The sequence below is a fragment of the Ambystoma mexicanum genome, chromosome 6q (genome assembly GCF_040938575.1).
Source record: "Ambystoma mexicanum isolate Mex_15411 chromosome 6q, UKY_AmexF1_1, whole genome shotgun sequence".
NCBI lineage: Eukaryota > Metazoa > Chordata > Amphibia > Caudata > Ambystomatidae > Ambystoma > Ambystoma mexicanum.
Genome location: NC_090937.1, coordinates 1,112,757,078 through 1,112,780,561, shown reverse-complemented (window position 1 = coordinate 1,112,780,561; position 23,484 = coordinate 1,112,757,078). Strand labels below are relative to the sequence as shown.

At 41.9% G+C, this 23,484-nt stretch overlaps 1 protein-coding gene across 6 annotated transcripts in view; it reads right to left on the bottom strand.

The window, feature by feature from the left end:
- Positions 1 to 23,484, bottom strand: part of FRYL (FRY like transcription coactivator) — a 3,055,992-nt gene that overhangs the window by 893,717 nt on the left and 2,138,791 nt on the right. For all 6 annotated transcript variants that reach the window (XM_069631694.1, XM_069631695.1, XM_069631691.1 and 3 more), the window contains one exon: positions 7,751 to 7,952. In XM_069631694.1, the coding sequence (XP_069487795.1) occupies positions 7,751 to 7,952 (202 nt within the window). The remainder of the gene's footprint in view (positions 1 to 7,750; positions 7,953 to 23,484) is intronic.

The following is a 23,484-nucleotide window of genomic DNA, read 5'->3' as shown; positions in this document are numbered from 1 at the left end:
ACTGACCTGACAATCAATGGCAATACGATCAAATTGTTCCAAGATCTCGCGCTCTCTACGCTCCACAAGCGCAGACTCATGCGTCCAGTGACAAAAGCCCTTCAGGAGAAACAAATCTCCTACAGATGAGCATACCCTTTTGGCCTGCTGTTCAAATGGGAGGGAAAACAGACGCGAATCAACACATGTGAAGAAGGTCAGGCCTTACTAAATTTAGAAGAGGAGCCGACCCGTCCGGACAATGGCACAGCAAATAATTCCCAGGCCACAGGGCCCAACCTGTGGGAATGGTCTACGGCATGCAGAAGCAGACCTAGGAGAGAACCAAAACTGAGAGGACCACAAATTTACCAAGGCCGCCAGGAGAACTAGCAGCACTACACCGTATCCCTACATGCTTTCTTATTGAGATCTGCTGAGTGAAAACACTGCAATACATATATGCACCTAAAAGCAGCCGGTGCAGAGACAGGCAATGTCAATCTACGGAACCCAATCCGAAACCCGAAAATCTCAGGCTTCTCGACCCTTGTGTGAATTGTTGGACGCCCCGAGTGGTTAAGGGGGGAGGGAAGGGGGGATTCTGGGGAATCCGGGTCGATGGAGATACAAGGGGGGGGGGGAGGAAAGGTGGAGGGGGGAAAAGGGGATGGCGGGTGGGACATGAAGGGAGTTGGGAAAGTTAGAGATCAACACAAGAAAGTGAGTCTAAAGGCATTGGGAAGAGTTCAGTGGGTCAGGTGACGGTGACACCAGTACAACCCATCATAACGTTCGAAAAGGCACATTTCCTCCTCCAAAATAAATATGGCTGAATCAAAGATAGTTTCCCTGAATGTACAGGGACTGAACTCACCAATTAAACGTCGGGTCATCCTTGATAGGCTGAAATAGGGATCCTGCAAGAGACCTCCCTAAAGATGAAAAGCGTATGGCTCATCAGACCTTCCCGCAGCAATACTTTGCTTCTAGTGGAGAAAAAAGAAGGGGGTGGCCATACTAATAGTTAAGGCCCTAGATTTCCAAAAAACCCAACCCTACAGAGACAAGGAGGGACGATACCTGGGTCTGAAGGGGTCGATCAAAGGTAGAGTGTACACAATCCTGTCCATAAACGCTCCTAATGAACATCAAGACGTGTTCTCAACAAATGTACTGGGCAAATTGGGTAGCTCGTGCAAGAGCCAATTAATCATTGGGGGAGACTGTGTTATGGACCCGCTGTTAGATAAAATACTACCTCCCACGAATGCAGATCAGAAAAATAGACAGGCTCTGGGTCGATTCCTCAGGGAAATGAGGGTCATTGAAACCTGGCTGTTCTTCCAAGGGGACAACAGAGTCTACCCACTACTCAGCAGTACACCTGGGGTATTCCAGAATAGATATGACCCTTGTTTCAGCTATGTTAATTCCACAAATAACCGGGGTAGAAATAGGGGTGGAATATCACTCAGACCATGCGACAGTGATGGTGGGAGTAGACTGGAGGGAGGGAGACCACAAGAGTAAACCACCCTGGAGACTAAATGAAATTCTACTAAAAGATATCGCACTTAGAGCACACATTGAGACCTCTATAAATAACTATTTTAAAGGGAATGATAATGGGACGCAGGGAAGGCAGTGATCAGGGGAGAATTTATCTCACAAGAAGCAGCATATTATAGAGAAAGAGCAATAGTGACACACCGGCTAGAAACAGAGGTGGAAAATCAGAGCCCAGCTCGAGAACCATACAGCGGACCAGATGGCCCAGTCAATACTCTGCACAAAACAGTCCTACTACATCCAGGGGGGTAAGGCAAACCGATTTCTAGCTGCAAAATTAAGGAAACGTAAAGCCCGCAATTATACAGTACAACTGAATGATGAACACGGGAAATCACACACAGCAGAGCCAGATAAAATAAAGATAATGAAACGATTCCATGAGGCACTCCTATGCAGTGAGAAACTGGACTCAGCGCAGCAAATCTCCTATATAAACTCTCTCCCCTTGCCCCAGATAACAGAACAAGACAGAATCAGCCTTGGGAGCCCGATCCTGGCGCAGGAGATCAGTGATGCCATTATATCTCTCCCGGCAGGTAAAACTCCTGGCCCAGACTGCTTCAGCAATGGGTACTACAAGACTTTCCGCATACAATTACTTGGACCATTGACAAAGCTATTTAATAATATCAGAGAAGAGGGGAAGGTAACACCTGACATAGAAAGGTCCACAACAATACTACCCGTGAAGCCCGGAAAAGATCCCCACAACTGGACGAGCTACCGTCCCATAGAGTTACTGAACACTGATGCAAAAATCTATGGGAAAATCCTTGCCATCCGTCTGATGAAAGTCCTCTCATATATAATACACGATGACCAAGCGGGATTCATCACAGACTGCCACACACAGGACAATATTATAAGGTCGATAGATGTAATAGATGCCGGAAGAAGGACTCAACAAGAGTTTGCAGTGGCCGCCTTAGACGCTTCCCGGGCATTTGATAGTATGGATTGGAGATACCTGACTCTAATCTTGGAACGATTTGGTTGTGGGCAGAGTTCACCAAGATGGTACTAGCCAATTACCAAACCCCATCGACAAGTCTCATAATCAACGGTCGGAAAAACGGAACCTGTGAACATCAGAAGAGGCACGAGACAGGGGTGCCCTCTCTCCCCTCTGATATTTGCAATGGCAATGGTACCATGTGCAACACTGTTCCGACAAGAAGCCACCATCAAACTATACGCGAATGACATCATTCTTTACATGAGAGATCCAAGCGCACAATGCCCAGAGCGATGGCATGGCTGGAGGAATTCAGGCGGGTCTCTGGATTTTCCATAAACTCCTCCAAATCAAAGGCTATGAACATCACGGCGAAGAGGGAAGTGATCAAAACGCTAAAGAAGTCATTCCTGTTAATCTGGGTGGAAGACTCTCTCGAATACCTGGGAATACAACTCACCAGAGAACCAAGCAAGCTATTCCGGGCGAACATCACCCCCCCTATGGAAGCAGCTACAGGACAACATGCTCAAATGGGAGTCTCAGGAATTGTCGTGGCTCGCTCGCATCACCGCAGTCAAGATGACCATCCTCCCACGTCTCCTCTATGTACTGGGCTCAATCTCGGTGCCCATCCCTCCAACCAAGATCAAAGAGCTGCAAAACGCAATCCTCAAATTCATATGGCAAGTTAAAAAGCCCAGGATCCAGAAGCGTATCTTAATGTGTCCCCCACTCCTAGGGGGCCTGGGCGTACCACACATGGATAGATAAATATTAGCTGCACGACTAGCCCCTATACTGCGCTGGGCCAGACCCGAAAATCTCAAAGGATGGTGCAGAATAGAACAATCAGTCACGCCGACCCCTCCGATTGCATTGCTAGGTCTGAAGGCTGAACACAGAGGAAGAGGTGGTGCACTTCTGGAATCAACAAAGTGGTCACTGCAGAGTTGGGATACGGCCAGGAAAAAGAAACACACCCCACAAGGTCTGGGTCCATACTCACCTATACTGCACAACCCAAATTTCTCCCCGGGCCTTCAGGGGAAAGTCTGGGAAGGCTGGACCGGAGCCGAGACCCTGACCCTTATGGAAATGTACAAAGATGGTTCCCCACTACTTTTTACAGACTGTCAGCAGAAGTTTTGCATAGGAGAAAGGGAGCGCTACAGATATGCGCAAATAAGGCACTGGATAACCCATCCGACGGTGAAAAGGGCGGGCACACGACCACCATCCGGCCTAGAGCTAACCCTGCAGGAGGGCCAAACAAAAAAGGGGTTACCAGACTCCTCTCAAACTCCCAAACGACAGACCGCCTCCCATACCAAGTGAACTGGGAAAAAGACTTGCAAGAATCTAACGGAAGAAGAATGGTGCAAGATATGGTCACGAGCACATGGTACCTCCAGATGCACCACGATTAAAGAATCGCCTATAAACTGTACTTCAGGTGGTATATGCCCCAAACCGCTTGCATAAGATTACTAAGACATATCCGCCAAACTGCTGGAGAAACTGTGGAGAGAGAGGAGACTTAATTCACATGTGGTGGACATGCCCCAAAGCAGTGGCCTACTGGAAGGAAATCTTGGGCCACATAAACGACATTACTGGCGTCGAACTCCCGAGATCCTCGAAACCATCCTGCTGGGTGTCACTATAGACGCAAATATGCAATGTCAGGGACGACAGCGACTCTCATTACTCACCTATCATCAGCTGCAAGAATGACCTTAGCGCAGAACTGGAAAAAACGAAGAGGGCCCCATAACAGCATGGTGGTGGGTAAAGGTCTGGGGAGTGATGGCCATGGAGAAAATATGAACACTCAGTGCAGGAAAATACTTAACATTCTTGACCGCAAGTGGGTGAACGTCAGAGAGGCCCAATACTTCAAAAGCTGTCTTCCCAGGAACACACACGTCATACAAGTCCCATCAACGGTAAGAGGGACTTAACACAAATCAAACCCTATCCACGGAACTCACACATGTTGATCTCTGTATTTTTGAAGTTATGGTTAAAGCAGGGACAGGGGTGGATACGGGGAGTGGGGTGGAGGGAAATGGGTGAAGGAACGGAAGACTGAAAAATGAAAATATTCAAAGGCTAAGAGACTTGGACCATCTTTGAACAATTTCAGAATGAGAGAGAGGCTGAACAATAAAGTTCACTTGATAATTCTGTACTATTTTTGTTGTACCTATCTGCCTTTGACCCAAAAATAAAGTGTTTAAAAAAAAAAAAAGTTATTGAATGTGGGGGAAAAGGAACGCTACAAATATATACAAATTAGACATTGGATTTCCCAGAGGGGGTGAAGGAAGCGGGATTCAGGACTCCAGAAGGTGTGGAGTAGGTGATGCAGGAGGGTATAGTAGAGCAAGGGGTTTCAAGATTGTATCGCCTACTAGAGGGGGCAATGCCGGAGGATAGACAATCATATATGGATCATTGGGACAGAGACTTAGGGGTTACTATATCAGAAGACGGATGGGGGCAGATTTGGAGAAGAACCCACAAAGCTACCAAATGCACGGCCCTTAAGGAATCATTAAACAAAATCTGTTATAGCTCGCATATTTAGCCTAGCAGTTCGGGCTGGGCTGCTACCATTGGTGGTGGCAGTACCTGACAGATTTGCATATGGCTGGACCCCTTTTGCAATGGCGCAGACGGGCTAATAAATGGTGGTGTGGAAGGTTGCCCAGAGCATTGCCAGTGGTACAGATTTATTCAAAACCTTCCACCCATCACTTTTGTGGTCACAGTTTGTCTCACTATGTGAGAGGGGGTATGCCCAGACGTGGGTCCCAGGCTCGCTGCACCATAGGGAACCAAGCTGCACCTCACTGAGGAGGCCCAACACGGCCGAAACATGTCTGGGGTTGCTTGTGTTTCCGTGCAGAGGGGACCTGGCCTAGCAGTTCGGGCTGGGCTGCTACCATTGGTGGCAGTACCCGACTGATTTGCATATGGCTGGACCCCTTTTGTAATGACGCGACGGGCTACAAAACGGTGGTGTGGAAGGTTGCCCAGAGCATTGCCAGTGGTATAGATTTATTCAAAACCTTCCACCCATCACTTTTGTGGTCACGGTATATTTAACACCACAATGCTTACACTGAATGAACCCACCAATCACCCTTTTCTTGGAGGAAATGTGGCATCGTAGGTGATCTTGGTCATATGTGATGGACCTGTCCCAAAGCCAGGTTCTTTTGGAAAGAGATATTGGGACACTTTAAAGACATAAAAGGGGGTGGCTTTACCTTACTCCCCGGAATAATTTTGTTGGGTGCGGTGGCACTGGAGCCATGGCAATGCTTTTTACATGCCTGTTGACTGCTGCCTGAAAGACCCTGGATCGTGCCTGGAAAAAGGATGAGGGTCCGATGGTGCCGTGGTGGAGGGTAAAGGTTTGGGGTCCGATGGTGGCGTGGTGGAGGGTAAATGTTTGGGGAGTACTAGCTATGGAGAAGGTTGGTGCTCTGGCTTCTGGTAATTATCAGAAATGTCTTAATGTCTGGTTCCCTTTCGCTGAAAATGTCAAGGACAGGGAGCAAAAATTGCACAAACCCAGCCTTTTGAAAAGCTTCACCATATTTTGAAGGCGGGCTGAAGCCACATCCGAAAGTAGGGATCCAGAGCCGATATCAAGCCATACTTTTTTAGGTTGAACATTGCATGGGGGAGAGTGCTGGGAGGCGGGGATTACTGTTTACGGTGTACCAAAAATGTAAAATGCATGTCACCAAGGCACATAAAGCTGATGGAAAATTCCTTACTCTGCTTTTCCAGACTTGTGTATGTAAGCTTTTCTTTGTCGGTTGGACTTATGCTTCACATGTTATCAATAATGATGGTGATAAATTTATGTACAATAAATAAAGTAAACAAAAAAAAAATAGTTCATATATATTCATATCATATCAAAACGAGGGTGGAGATCTTGAGCCAGATGGCACGGAAGGGAGTGAGTGACGTGTGTGCGGAGGTTAGAGTGCCCCAGAACCTCCTTTGTGAAAATCTTAAAGCCTGCCAGGTACACAGTATAATGTTAAAGTAGCATTGTGTTAGGAGTATAGTTAATTTGTTCTTTGACCTTAGTCAATGAGAAGATGATTTCTGCGGCACTCACGTGAAGGAAGACGGACAGACTGAGCTGTAACCAATGACCTGGCATCCCTTATGGGGCAGGTGGATCCTGTATAGGCGCACACCAACAAGCCGCGCAGGATTTTATTGTATGTATTGCGTCACTATGATGATGTGTCTCTCTTAAGCCACTGCTTGTACCCTTTTGAAGCAGACCGTTCTTAATAGCAGAGTTCTTTGCTGTTGCTCTCATCTGTGTGTGAGATTAAAACTTGTTATCCTTACAAGATCGACTTGGGCCTTTCTTCCCTAGCGGGTTGTAGTCTCTCTGGTGTGAGCGCTCAGGGACTTGACTTCACTAGTCTCCCCGAACTGCCAGCGTCCTTATCGTACTGAAACAGATGCTCATACTTTTTCCTTCATCTCTTACCTATACTATCATTGAAGGTTGTTTTGCCACCAAGGTAGGAATGCATTGCACTAGAGATTTGAAATTCAATGGTTTCTTATCTCCTGTACATACAAACCTTCACACTTGGAATGTAGTCGTTCAACTGCCATCCTTGCATATTGTTCACCCTTTGCCCCACCAACATTTGCACTGTGCGATCTGAAGCCTTGCATATTGCTCATCCTTTGCCTCCACTGCACTCTCAAGTGTCCTGCATGCCTGTGGAGCATTATAAAACAAATACATAAAATCATCATCATTTACACCTTGGAGGCAGTAGGGCCAGCAAACCTCCACTTACACACTGCCAGTTATTTAAGGGTATGGAGCCAAATACTAATTATGACAGTTATGTTGCAGTGTCTGACTTAACAGACAAAATCCATCTGACTGGACCACAGGCTATCACCAAGTAAGCAACTCCACAATTGTTGCAAGGAACAAGGGCAAGGTGGTAATGTCATTTTATTTAACAGTACACTTGACTTCGATATAGGATAGGCACTAGCACCAATAGTAAACGGTCAAAAAGGCAAACGCAACGTGCAATATACAAATGTGAGCACAGTATTATTTATAACAGAGATGCAGCATCTGTTTGGAAGTGAATTCTGAGACAAAATCTATTAGAAAGAAAATAGACTATCGACACAGAGCAAACATCTGAGGATGAAACCGCAGCTTACCTTGAGGTAATAAATTCCATTAAGGTTTTCACTTTTTCATCCTTTTCAACTGAAAGGTCAACATCATCGAGGATAGTGGTGTGCAGATGAGGAATGGCTGTATTGGTATTTCCTAAGCTGATGCTTGATGAGGTAGAACTTGAGCTGAGCCCTGAGTCAGTCATTGGGGAGGGCTGGTAATCGGGTATAAAATCATTAACACCTGCAAAAAAGTACTTTGGATCATTACTATTAAGTGAAAACTGAAGTCATAAAATGTATATGTTATGTGATGTTTTATTGTCTTTCTTTTTATATAATGTAAATATACAACTGAAAGGGACTTTAGTGATGAAAGAAAATTGTACTCCCATTGGTAATATTCTTACAGATGGATATAGTAAACGCCCCACAGATTGCTTGCATTTTATTTATACTTTATACATGCATATATATAAAGTGCCTTTGTATAAAGTGTTGTACATAGTGTGAGGGCTTAGTAATGTGAGGTGAACAGCTGCTTGTAGTTTTCTCAAGGTCAGACATTTTATTCAATTAAAAGTTTGCAAATAAAGCCTTACTTGTCCTACTCTATCAGGGAATTCCCTACCTAGTCTAAAGACTAAGGAAACAACATTTAACAATGGTAAAAAGGCCCTCACACTAAAAAAAACATTCAAAGGTAATCATAAAACAGAAGATGAAAAACAATAAACAGTATTCAGATGACCTTCACCAGTCCTGGGTGAATCCCTTCCTGAGGGTTTCAAAGTCAACCGCAAAATGTTCAAACAAAAAAAAAAGTCTTGAACCAGTTCTTAAAAGCTCCAAGTCAAAGCAAAAGTTTGTCGAACAAAAATCCACTGGTAACAATTCCTCAACTTTGGCTGAAAAGATCCCCTTCCAATTCAAGTAGCAAAAATGGTAATTCTGGATCTCTTTGTTTCAAGAGTATCTGCCACAGTTAAAAGAATAGATACAAAACATCTTCTACAACGTTATACTTAATTAGGACCTCTGCAGTACATTCAGTATAATTGTCAGGATGCTTCTCTTTGGGTTGCTGCTTCACTCTTAACCACCCTTCTACTTTTGTTACTGTGAGAACAGTCACCTGTTCCCACAGTATGCCACTGCTCCAAACTACTTCAATGTAAGATCCACTGACAGTTTTTATACACCACCACAGTTCAGGTACTTCTGCTTCAGTCTTATATATAAGAATTATTAGGCATGTATTGACAAGCCATTTCATTTTCATTTAATGTATTTGTTTTGGTTAATTATATAACCTTTACAACAGTTTAGATGAACACATTTTGACACAAAAATAATTTCTTAATGTTTAAGAGTAAAAAAAAGGCGCACAATTAATTACAATACACACCAAATAACAAACTAGTGAAAAAAAACACTAATAATAATGAAGATAAGAAAGCCAAATATTACATACAGTACAGTACAAAGCCTGCGCCAGTGGTTTACCCGGTGTCTAGGCATTGCACAAAATACATAGTATCGAATGCAAAAACATCGAAAAAAAGCATCGAAAATTTTTTTTTTTTGTAGGTAAAGGTTTTTTGTTTTTTTTACTATAGTGGGTTTTAAGGGGTAAAAAAAAAAAAATAGTGGTTGAGGGAAGGGACCCCCAAAAATAAATGCATTTTCTTGATGCATTTTTTTTTCAATGGTTTTGCATTTGATGCATTTGCATCCGATGCAATCACTAGGAACTAGTTTACCCGTATCTAAAAGAATACAATGCAAGTTAATATTACATACATTGTATACATTGGATACAGTTAGCCCTAGTCCAGTAGGTTGCAAGTGTTTGTAAGAAATCGTAACACCACAATCTGTAGTGAAACAACCTCTATGTAGCATTTCACACCATAGAAGATCCAAATCAACTCTTTCGGGATTCGTTACACATTTCTTAAAACAACTCAATTGTTCATTTCTCAATGCCATACATTCTATCAACAGATGATGGAGCATTTCTATACACTCAGTTGATTTTCAAAATCTACAGAGAGACTAGCCCGGGTGAAGCCACCCCCCCTTACAACATTGAACTCCCCCTTGTCTTTAGGACACTGCACCAGAATCGCATGAAATCCGCTCGCCTGTTCTTAACCTGAAATTGCATAAGATATGGTTCCAAACATCCCATTTTTCATAATGTGATACCATTTGTAAACAACTGTGTTCGTGACAGCTTCCATTGTTTTAGCCCAATCAGCATATTGAAGCAGTTTTCTGACTACCTGCATTGGATACCAAGAATTCAAAATGTAAGCCCAACTTCCCTAAAATGTCACAACATTCTGCTTTTAGCTTAGAAAGAAAGCCCAACTCAGGATGACCATGGAGTACCACTTTCCCTAATTTTGCATATAGGGTGTTACTAGAACTCATACATAATTTTATACAAAGATACAATCTTCTCCAGTCAACAAGTCTTTCTACTGACTGTATACCCAGTTCATAGCGAATGGCTATGCAGGGGACTGATTTAGGGAGACAGTACAATATAGACCGCCAAATTCGCACTTCGTACTTATGAGGCTCCAGCCTTGCCCACAGAGGAAAACATTCTGAACCGTAACACATTGCCGAATAACCTTAGAATTATAGAATCGAAGAACTGGAAATAGTGAGAATTTTCAATACTTGCAGTCGACTTTTTTCATCTGGATTTTTTGTTTAGCCACTTTCCCCTCTTGATACTGCCAATAATATAGTTTTTTAATATTTGCAAATATGGGGAACCCCAAGTATTTCATAGATGTCCTAACGGCTAACTTCTCTTTTCTTCTTTTAGGCCATTCACTCCAATATATTCATTGAAAGCCTTCAGCAGATGTTGCAGGCCTCTAGGAGTATAGTCCAATAGCAGGAAGTGGTCCGCGTATGCTGTCCAGCAGAATTTGTAACCCTCTGTTTTAGGGGATGAAAATGCTGCCTTCTCCAACGCTCTTCCCGCGTCTGCCATGTATACATTAAAGAGCACAGGCGCGTAAATGCATCCTTGGCGCAGCCCATTAGAAAAACAGATGGGATAAGAAAGTGCTCTTTCTTTTTTAAGACGTACCCGAATAAGCTTACCATCATGAAGCTGGATCAAGATGGAAAGCAAGCCGCAGGAATCCCTATATTAGATCATTTCAGCCATAACGTTGTTCTGTCTACACGATCAAAAAGCCAACGAAAGCTCCATGCTTGCAACATAAATAGGGGTGCTCTTATCCTTCCGGGCCTTATCCTGCATAACTGTCAATAGGAGACCTCAGACCTCAGTGCCAACCTCTTTCCTGAACCCAATTTGCTAGTATGATAGAATGTTCCCACTCTCCGACCAGTTTTCTATATGTTTTAATACTATGCCTGCAAACATTCTAGACTCAGCGTCTAGCAGCGCGATGGGTCTATAATTTGAGGCACCTTTTTTGTATATGGGCACAACAAGAGAGAAGTTCCAAGAAGTAGGTATAGACCTGGTGGAAATTATATCTATGAACAACAGATATAGGGCCTTTGCCCACAAGTCCGGGTTCCCTTTCAAGGTCGCATTAGAGGGTCTATTCGAGCCAGCCGCTCTGGAAGGGCTAGCTTTCAAAATTCGAGCTTTAATCTCTTCCACAGAGAATTTAACATCCCATGGATAATCTTTTAGACTATCCAGTATCGGCTTATCATGCTGGCTCACCGCATGTAGTGAGCTGAAACGGCGCTCCCAAACGTCCTCTGAAATCACGGTGGTTTGGGCTGAGATTTGGGAGGATTCCATAGCGTTTATCAAGATCCAGAATTGTCTGGGCGTCCCATCCTTTAAGGCCTTAAACAACTCTTCACTATTGTATCGTATTTTATTTTATTTATATAGCGCTCCTAGCCCTGAGGCATCTGGGCTCTTTTCTTACAGTTGCTAAACATACATTTCTACAGTTACATATTAAAGGTGACACACAGGGAAACATTTGTGAAAATGTGTGCATAGCTAGACATTTATAAGAAAAGTATTTACAATTGCAGATATATACATTTGTATAAAAAGCAGCAGTTATATAGGTGTGAATTTACAAGCGAAGGCACTGTATGGAGCTAGTTACCAGCTAAGGGAAGTTATTATCTGCTTGATACAAATAAGCCCGGTGACCCCTTAGCCAATGTTTTTCTTTCGTTTTTTCTTTTCTTATACCTTTTAATTTCATGTCCCAAGATCGGGAGGATTTTAATGTGAGCCTGACAGCTTTGTGACTCTGCTTTTTGTTTGCTTGCACTTGTCTGTCAAACGTGTGAAAGTTGCATAATCTCATTCGTGGTCTATGTGGATTTTTAACAGCTTTATTTATAAGCATTTCCACGTTCATGCCAAATTGCGTGTGTGAATATCGAGCCAATTTAATATTGAGATTCTAGAGTTGTTGAATTCAAATAGAAATACTGCATTGAGTTTCACAACATTCTCCTTATGCAAAGAAATTCTAGACTCAGCATTTTTTTATAGAAAGGGGAGCGTCATATATGTTATAAGGATGCTTTAAATCCCCCCTCACTAGGATTACTTTTAACATCAGATGATCGCTACAGGCTGAATTCTTTAAGTTAAATACCTGAACTGTATCAATCAGGGCCTTAGACATGAAGATATAATCTATTGTGGAGGAACGAGTCCCGTCCGTCCATGTAAATGAGTCAGCGGATTTATTTACTTTAGACATTTATAAAGCGCACCGAACACTGAAGTAGCTGGGCGCTTTAAACTTAAGAATATGGTTACAACAGTTACAAAGTGCCAGGTGCACAGATTGGGAAAGCCTGACCTCATATTGAAGGCAGCTCCATCAAGGCATGTAGTTACAAAGGTAAAGTCCAGGTATATGAAATGGGAAAGCCAGAACTCATATTTCGAGGCAGCTACATCAGAGCGTGTGGTGAGAAGTAGGCAGGGTGTGGGAGGATGGGAAAATAGGGAGTGCCAAAAATGAGGTAGAGCGAGGGGCGGGGAGGGGACAAGTTGGAACAGCAGGGTGGCGATACCCAAAGCAGTCCCTGGGCCAACCAAATTTTCTTCTGATTGTACTGCTTGTTTATTTCAAAAATAAACAAGCAGTACAATCAGAAGAAAAATAAGATTGATTTGGCAGCTGCAATTTAGCACAAGCTGAGTTCAGAGTGGCAATAGCAACTGAAAAATGGGCTAGATTTGAATATGCTACAGCAATTGAAAATAGGCTGAACTTATGTAAGCAGCAGAGGGTGCAGTACAAACACAAGATAGGGAGGGATGGGGAGAGCGAGGGAGCAGTCCAAGGGAACTAAACCAGAGAGCAATAAGACATGGCCGTTTAGACTCGGCTGCAATGTAGCATCGACATCTTGGAGCATTTGTGTGGGGCGAGCAGGAGGCCCTTGCATTGAACCGGCAGTGGACAGGGCCTTTGCATGTGGGCCTTCGTGCTGGGGGCCAGCATCTCGCCTGCCAGCCCCCAGGATGGGCTTAAAAGATCATTCGCCGAGTACAATCCCCAGGATAGAAAGAGATTATGCCACAGTTGTCTTTGCAGTTTCTTTCTGGACCAACCAGGAGGGGCCCCCACAATAAAGTTTTGATGATTATCATTTAAAGAAGTTAGTAAACCCAAGTCCTCGTCTGCACATAAACCATTAACACCCACCCCCATGATTTAAAGCTCTCCTCTACCCATCTCTAGTATGGTTAAATCAATAACTGGGGGGTGGGAGGAAAGAGGTAAGGCTAGTGCCATTCTCTTCTTTTTTTATTTGTTTTTGTTTCATTCAAAAACCTTTACAAAATATCAGACTTAATTTAACATTTCAATTATATCAGAATTGCAGTCCTATAATCGACAAAAATGTGCAATTAAAGCATTATGTAAACTATGGATGTGATATAATACTATAGCATTTAAATGCATTCACATTGATAAGAGTAAAAAGAAAAAAAAACTATGTATTGCTGTCTAACATAAAATTCACTTTCAACTGTTTACAGTATGAAAGTACAAATATCAATTGAAACAATATGAAATCTTAAAAAGTTCCTATACTGAAGTTAAAAACTAATTTTCGATGTGTATAAGCAATCTCGCCAGTGAAAATATTAGCGGCCTATGATTTCCCAACATCATTCTGTCCTAGAGGACCGTCAGACAGTCTTCATAATTGATGTTAGCAAATTTCATAAGCAAGTTCGGATGCATTATTTTAAAATGAGAACACTCTAATAACAGGTGCTTAAGAGTTTTGTTTTTTCCATTACAAGATGTAAAACAACATTTTACCTCCTTAGCAGTATTGTTGGCCTGATGCCAGTTCTTTCCCTTGTATGATACTGATTTAATTTAAACCTCTTAATACATACGATCTACACTACTGGGAAAGACCTCTAGATAGTTACAACGAGGAAGACGTTTCCTTGGATAGTTTGCATATTCGATATAGGAGGAATAATTTTTCAATTTGGAAATAGTCTTCATCCAATGATATTCAAAATTTTCTTTTTGACATAAGCAGGTCTATTAGTTAAATCAGATTCGTTTATGTCCAAAATTGCAATTGTTCTTAATATCCCCTCTTGAAATATTTTCATAGTGCGCAGACTGTTTTGTATTCACATCTCTTGGAACACTGAGTACAGGGAATTTTTAGTAGGGGGCTATCATCTTAGTGTAGTTCCAGAGGTCACACCATTTTTTACGAGATTAATCGAAACTTGTGGCGGATGATGCAATTAGGAATTGCCACTTAAAAGTGTTATGCGGAATTCAAAAAACACCCCTGCATTCGGTCCAAAATATTGTTCATGTTAAGTAGGCATACATCGAGAGTGTATAAGAGGACACTTTCAACCTTAAGGCTCAAAAATTCAAGAACTGGTATTAAACAAAATTTACAGTATTTACTGTAAATGATCTTTGCTTCAGACAAAAGCGGGCAAACTTTGATGCTAAGCTTTTCACACCACATTTTAATAGAAGAATTGTTTGTAATGCAATACCTAGGGTAGATTGCTTCATGCAAGAGTGGAATAGGAGTGTCAATGATGGTCCATCTATAAAGATCTACATTTCACTTTCTTATGAATATCATTATACAGGTTTTAGTAGCATTGGGGGTCAGATTGTAATTTTTGGCAAATTGTTCAAACAGATGAAGCTTTAGTTGGAGGCCCGCAGGCATAGGGTCAAACAAAATAACGTCATCGGCAAAGGCCAACATTGTATACATATTGGACCCAACTTTATGACAAAAAGATTTTTGTCATACCACGACTTGTCCAGATCGCTCATATATAGAGTTAAATATACAAGCAGCAAGATTGCAACCTTGTTTCAATCCCATTTCAGTGTTTATGGCATTGGTGGTGTCACCTTCTCTATCGACCCTGACTCTGTAGGAAGTATCCGTGTGTAGAAGGATTATCCAATAAATTAGTATCTGGGGTATCCCCATTTCTTCTAATTTCCGCCAGAGCAAATTCCTGATGACATTGTCGAAAGCTGCCGAGATGTCTATGAAAGCCATATATATAGGACATGAGTCCTTCTATTTGGTTTCAGCAATCACATAAGACATCACGGTAGCGTTCAGGGAAGTCCTCATTTGTTTGCGGAAACCAGTTTGAAATCTCAAATATAACGAGTGCTTTGAAATATACTTTTCTGAATCACACATAATGAGAATGGCAAAAACCTTAGCTTCCGTGTCCATTAAAGAAATCGGATGGTAATTAGCAGGATTTTTCGGGTCCCCCTTTTTCAAAATTGGAATAATGAGTGATGTTGACCAAGAATGGGGAATATTACCAGATCTTAATATGAGGTCAAATTTGGCTTTTAATATAATTGCCCACAAGGTCGGGTCTGTTTTAAAAACACATGGAGGAATTGAATCAGGGCCTGCTGATCTGGAAAATGTAAATTTTTTCATTGCCCAAACTATATCCTCATTTGTCGACTTTAATGAAGTCATTGTCGTCATCTGAGGTAATTGAAATATGCAATCCTTAAGTTATCTGGGATTGCATATTTAGCGGTAATGTATGCAATCCATGTTTTATTATCAATGATGTTAAATGTGTTAGATAACTCCAGATTTGTATGTTTTATTACTTTCCAAATCGCTCTAGAGTCGTATCTACAGATAGATTTTATTAGTGAACAATTAAGTTTGTTTAATTTAAGTGATCGAACAACCCCGACTATTCTTGTACCTTTGGAGTAATAATTTACGTTGGATCGGATAGGTTGCAATAGTACGACCCATATTTTTCAAATGCCTTAAGTTACGATTTTCTTTCACGTTTCAGGTGTTTGCATTCTGGGTCAAAAGGATGGGCAAAGCTTGTAAGATATACCACACGTTCCGTGCCAATTTCAGCGATAAAGTCAGAGACAAGCTGGGCTATATATGATTACCACTTGATTATAGAGCAGGGATTGGTATCTAAAGTATTGAGTTTTCCCTCTAATAAAGAAGATGCTCGAGTGGCAAGCTCCCTGCACAATCCGGGATTCCAACGCAGAAAAGTTTTTGATCGATGGATTTCAGGTAATTTTAAAGTCGGCACATTATTTAAGTGATGATTATCAATGTCTATACAAAGAGTCAGGGTACATGATCACTTCCATGGTTTTCATGGAAGTCTAAACTGAGGACCAATTGGATTAGGTCGTTAGAAAGCAAAAAGTAATCAATCAGCGATTCCTGATCCACCACGTCTCCACGAGTAGTGCTGACCTTGTGGGTAACACTCGAGGAATATCATGGTCCAATCGTCGAAGTATTCAATCCATCCCTTCCCGTATTTTATAGCATTAGAGTCAGATCTTGGTATTAATTTGCCAAGATTTACCAATCGGGTGCTACATGATGAGTTAAAGTCACCCCCACCAATTATCAGGAAGTCAGACATCCGAGAATGAATGAGTTAGAAACTTTGGCCCATTTCGTTGAACATTTCATCAAGGGGTAATTTTGATGGATTCCAATATAAATTTACCAGTAGTAAAGTTTTGCATTTCGATTCGTGCATAAAAAGAGAGATGATCAAGATATTAGGTGAGTTCCATATCATTGCAGATTCTTAAGACATGTTGTTATTAACTGCAATGGCCAAACCTCCAGAAGGTCGACCGGCATTTCGTCTAGTAGCCAATACAGAATAGGTAAAATATCCTTCGAGTAATAATTTGTTGAGTTGCATGGTCTCTTCAATAAACAATGTTAGGGAGGTCTGCAGGAAGAGTTAAAGATAACCACACTTGGAGATTATTAAAGCCACAAGAATTCCACGTAGTGATTTTCAATACTGATTGAATGGGTGGCTAATGGGGAACAACAGATTTGTTATCATTTAAGATAGTTCTTAAAAGTTGCTCCACCCATATCATTTCTTGATTTTTTCCAATTAATGCCATTATGTTGGAAATGCATAATTGCTGGTCATTAGCAGATGAATTCCCTCCAATCCAATAATATTAGAGCCAAGCGTATTTGGCTGGGCTCCATTATTATGGGGATTTGTGATTTTTGGTTGATCATCATTTGTATTCGCATTGAGAATATCGGCCCATTGAGAAACATTGCAATTCCTCAGTGCCTCCATTACTGTTAAATAACTGGGTTCCACTTTCAAGCTCTCGCCTATCGTTATACTGCCGTTGGCCTGTGAAGGAGGAATTGTCATTGGTGGTAGGCAACTTATAATAGAGGCTTCTTTAAGTATGGCATCATGTGTAATCAGCCCTACATCCAAGGCATTACGAAGCAAAGCAATAATGTTGCTACGCTGCGTACTGTTAGTAAGCTTTTTATGAGAACTGCCAGGTCCGTCACGTGCATTGGCAATATCTATGTTGATGGAAGATTTAGAAGGAGTCAGTATTGGAGCATTAGACAGTTGCAACGCTTGAATATTCTCACTCCGGATAGGTAGAGAGGCCGAAGACATATCTGAGTGACCGCTGTCGTCATTTGAGGCTGCAAGAAAACAATGTTTACTGGAGCCATTAACTATGATATATTTTTGATGTTCTACGCCTAAATTATCGTTTGCATGACGATCAATAGGTTCACAAATGGCAGCATAGGATCTACGATTTGCCATTATAATCTTGGCAGGCTCAGTTTCTGGGGAATTCTGAGGTACTGCTTTCTAGTCTTTCGAGCGCAGTAGTCAGATGTGTGGATGTACATTTCCTCCCTTCGCTAGGAAAGTACTTCTTTGAGTTCCAGCCTGTGTATTATTAGTGTCTTTAAGGCCGGTGTAAGATAGCTGGAGAGGTTTGGTACATTTAACATGTTGCAATTGGGGAGCTTTCATAATATCGGATTTCAGAGAACATACCTGGGAGTCAGCCTTGGTGAGATTGGGCAACAAAGCTGCTTGACTCTCCTCGTATACCTGCCCAACATCGATCGGAGCTTCATCTTTATTAGTGCTTGTATTCGACTTAGCATCAACAGCCCCGTTAGCATTAGAGGGGGAGAGTTTGACTTAAAGTAATTTTTCCTGTACTAATGTGGTAGTACCGTTAGTGTCAAGTACACTTGCCGTTTTATTCTTTTTTCCGGCTCTTTTTAGGACACGTTGTTAGATTATTTTTTTTTTAGCAGCGTGACATAAATGTGCCATTGTTTAACACTGCAGCTTGGTTGTTTTGGGTGCTTTCCATTACCTGCATCGCATTTATTAAGACAGTTGGACTTGTCAGGATGGTCGATCTCCAATGGGGGAGCTCGAATTTCTAATTCCTTTTCACAACAGGTGGGACAGTTCTGGACTGTCACCACTGCTTTGCTCAACACTTAACAATTCATTGGTAGTTATCATGTGGGCCATGAGAGTAGCATTGTATTCAGCAGAAAGCGTTTCAGTATCCCCCTTACATTTAGCAGGGGGTGGCATTCTGGCACCCTATGGAGAATACTGCGTAGATTTTTCAGAAAGCAACTGGATATCATTCATAGTAGAATGGGGAAGGTTAGCTGCCAGGTGCATTTCTGTAGCAAAAATAAACCCCTCCAGTTTGTCCATTTGCGAGGTGACCTGCTACAATGTACTTTTTATGTCCCTTAAATCCAGGTGAGTCAGATCATGACCCTTGTCTAACAAGTCCAAAATGCATATTATAACGGGAAATGTAGAAGGTTTGTCGCTACCCGAGTCGTTCAAGATGTTACAGTTGAAACGTGATAAATTCTGAGCAGATTTTACTATATTATGAATACGCTCGAGGGAAAAGCAAAAATAGTCTTTGTTCTCCTTGGTTAAGCGGTTATGGTATTCTTTTTTTAGGAGTGAGATAGGACTTCGTCATAAGATACTGGACTCCTTCCAACCCCCCTCCTGCAATTCAAGGCAAGCAGCAAAGTTCTTTCGGCCCGTGGGACTAAAGGAGTGAGTAAGCCGACAGAGAGGCATACTTGCTTATCCAAAGCAGCTATTGCCTCAGGACCCAGCTGATCCAAGTCCTTTTTAAGGGCATTTGAACATGGTGAGATATTTCCCAGGGTCCGGTTCAATTGTTCGGAAATCAACCTCATCTTTTATATGTGAGCCTGTCCTCCTATTGGAGAGGCTAGGTCATGCCGCAAGAAATCAAGAGTAGTAGGCACGTGTATTGTTGCAACGTGATCTGTAGTGCAGTGCAAGTTAGATATATGAAGTGGTCAAATACACGGAGGATGACATGGTTATTTAACACGTTATTTATTTACACTAATTGCCTAGTGAAAGTGAATCGGCCCCACCGACCACGGAAAGCAACTGAAATAAAGCGGGTTTGAAACTCGCATTCCAATCATATGTTTCTATATTCTATCCATCCTTCCATCACGAGAGGCTCGGCAGAGTCTCGTGATGAAAGGATGAAAGGATATTACACATCTCCCCTCCTTAGTCTCTTGCTGTTTATGGAACACAGTCTAGTATCCTTCTTCTGTATATTCGGTATTATTAGACAAAATCCTTCATGTGGTCTGGTTTGCGGATTACTCTTCCTGTTCTTGACACATGCAAAGTATCTGGTTTAGGTTTTGGCAAGGACATTTTCGATATCACATTTCTATTCAACATAGATCTCACATGTTCACCATTCCTCTCCATGCTTCCATTACCACCCCTACTGGATTGCTCCTTGTGTTCCATTTCACCGGTTCTCATATCTTTACTTGACTCCATCACACATACTCTCTCCATATTCCAGACTCTACCATCTTGCACTCTCACCGCATGTCTAAAAACCTCAATCACACTCACTGGTTTGGACCATTTGCAGGGTCCATCTCTTAGCACAGGGGGTAATTTAATTCTCACCAGACCCCCCACTATGGGAACTTTGTTTCTTTTCCCTTCGCTCATTTGACTATCGTGAGCTGCCTTATTCCTCAGCTGGATTATCCTGATACTCTCTACTGCCTCTCCAAAATCTTTTCTCACTATAGTCTCTCTCTCCAACCAGGATGGTGTCAATTTGGTGTTTGCTCTGCGCCCTCTACTTAACTTAAAAGGTGATAGACCAGTTGTACTATGGGGAGTAAAGCGGTGAGCAATTATTTTCCTTTTTACCGCTTCTTCCCAGTTGAGCCCATTTGACCAAGCCCACCGAATGGCATCCTTGAGTACTTTGTTGAATCTCTCAACCACTCCATTGGTTTGTGGGTGGTATATTGCGCTAGTTTTGTGTACAATGGAATTACTGGTACAGAACCTTTCCATCTCTTTTGACCTGAATTGGACACCCTTATCTGTTAATATGCTTCTTGGGAAACCCTCCCTGGTGCATATCTCTGACAAAAAATCTACCACTATTTTAGCATTCATATGAGGTTTGATTAAGACTTCTACCCATCTGGTCAGAAGGTCAATGACCACCAAGCAAAATTGTTGCTTACCATCACAATGAATAGGCCCTAGTATATCCATGCCTACTTCATCCCATACTTTTCCTGGAATATTCGTTACCATCGGGTATTTCACACTCACACACGCCCTGTCACTCTGATTACAAAGGATACATTCTCTGATGGTTCTCTCGATTTGCAGGTCACATCCTGGCCACCAGAAATCATCACGTATTCTCTGCTTAGTCTTCACAATCCCTTGATGGCCTTCATGGCCCAGATTGATGATTCTTTGTTTTAGACTTGCAGGTGGAATTATTCGATCTCCTCTCATAATTCTGTCACTTGCTATATTGAGTTCATCTGCAACTCTCCAGTATTCGATGAGACCGGACTCTTCAAACATAACTTTCTTTAGACTTCCATTGCTTTGTATAATTTGCTTCAACTGTTTTATATTATCATCTTGTCTCTCCACTTCTTCCCACTCAGTTTTGGATATGGATAGCGCTTCAACGTTCAAAAAAACTTCTGGATTATTTTCACTTTCATTATCGGCCTCAGAATTGTTGTTAAGCCACGACAGACAATGTGCAGCACGATTCTTCACTCCTGGTACATATCGTACGGTACAGTTGTATTCTTGCAGAAGAACAACCCATCTTTTGATCCCGTTAGATCCATTGTCCAAACCTTTATTCATAATGACATGTATCAATGGTTTGTGGTCAGTGCGAATCTCCACCTCCACTCCCCAGATGAAATTCCTGAACTTTTCTGTTGCCCACTTGTTGGCCAATATTTCCTTTTCCATTGCAGCGTACAATCTTTCTGCACCTTTTAACAGTCTAGATGCAAATGCAATAAGAACTTCTTTTCCTTCGACTTCTTGTGTGACAACAGCTCCTAACCCTAGGTTGCTTGCATCTGTTGTTATTATAGTCTTCCTCCCACTCTTGAAATTCTTCAATGATGGTGCTCTGTTTAATTCTGATTTGATATTTTCAAATTCTTCTTCGCACTCCCTGTTCCATTCAAATGACGACTTCTTTAAAAGTTCACGGAGCGGAACAGTGTGTATGGCGAAATCCTTTATACATTTTGAATAGTACTCTGCCATTCCGATGAACGTACGCACGCCTTCTTTTGACTCTGGTCTCGGCATGTTCATTATGGCATCAGCAAGTTGTTTCTTTGGCTTTATGCCGCTAGCAGATATGGTATGTCCTAAATATTCGATTTCGCTGCGATTTATGTTACATTTGTCTCTACTCAGGGTCATACCTGCTTCATATAACTTCCTGTAGACATGTTGTAATCTTTCATTATGCACCTTCTGGTTGATGGCGTGTACCAATATGTCATCTTGAAAACAAATAATCCCTTCATCGCCTTCAAATAGTTTGTGCACGATTCTCTGAAATACTGAAGCAGCTGACACCAACCCAAATGGTAATCTTCTGTATTGATACAATCCATCTGGCGTGATAAAAGCTGTCATTTTCTTAGATTCTTTATGAAGTCTAACTTGATGGTACGCTGACGTTAGATCCAGAGTAGAAAAATACTTCGAGGGCCCAATAGTGTATACAATCTCTTGAATATTGGGGAGTGGATGTCTGTCCGGGATCACACTCTTATTTAATTCTCTCATGTCTACACATATTCTCAATTTTCCGGACTTTTTCCTTAATACAACTAATGGCGAAACCCATTCACTGGCATCTATTCTTTCGATGATCTTCTGATCTTCTAATAATTTAATCTCCTTTCTTACTTCTTCCCTCATTGAGAGCGGGACGTTGCGCAACTTCTGGGCAACAGGAACATGTCCTGGCTTCATTTTGATCTCATGAACAAACCCACGCAGACATCCAATTTCTTTCCTGAAAATTTCTTTCATCATATCAGCCTCTCTGGTGATTTTTTTGTTTTCTTGAATTCCTCCAGCGTTGCTTTCAACCGAATATACAGACTCATCCGATGCAGCATCTAACTTCACTTTGAGTTTGCATTGGTGAGTCCAGCTTAACAAAGGCGTTCTCCCCTTTCTTGTTATGTATATTTTCCCATTGGCTTTCCTCTCCTTGAATTTGAGTGCTCCCCAAAACCATCCAATGACATCTATTTTAACTTCGCCATATGCCCTGGGTTTTGTGTCTGGTTCATGCAGGTATTCATGTTTCTTCCTGTCCCAGAGGGTCTGTGGTATCAAGGTATATTTTGCACCTGAATCAATCATCATGTGCATGTTAGTTCCATCAACACAAACTACGGCCTTGGGACTTTCTATTTCTTGTTCATTTTCTTCGTCAGTTACGACAAACACGCATTCTTCTCCATCTTCATCACTATTATCATCGTTTCCTATCCAGTTAGTGGAAGTGTTCTGCATTCTGCAACATCGGGCGTAATGCCCCTTGCCTTTGCATTTCCCACATATAATTTTCAAGGCAGGACACTCCGGGTTATCTGCCCAATGATCCATGCCATCACATCTAAAACATCTCCCTGTACTTTTCCTTCTAGGGTCGTCTCCTCGCCTGTGCGGACTTTTCTTTCTCACGTCACTGTTATTAACTCTGGAGCTTGGTTTTTTTTCTTTTATCATCATTCCAAGGCAATCTCCCGTTCCTTTCTGATTTGTATCTCCTATTGGGATTTCCTGATATTTGAGCAATGGATTCATTCTCTTTACTTGGGGTAAGTGTCGCATACTTCTCTTTGGAAATTTCATGTTTAATATCAGTAGCTTGTATCCTGCTTTCTAATTCTTTAACACATTTCTCAGTGTGTTCGACTTCCTTGGCCACACGTAAGACAGTGTCCAAGTTGGGGGCGTCCTCAGTTCATAATCTTTCTCTTACTTTGCTACTCCTACA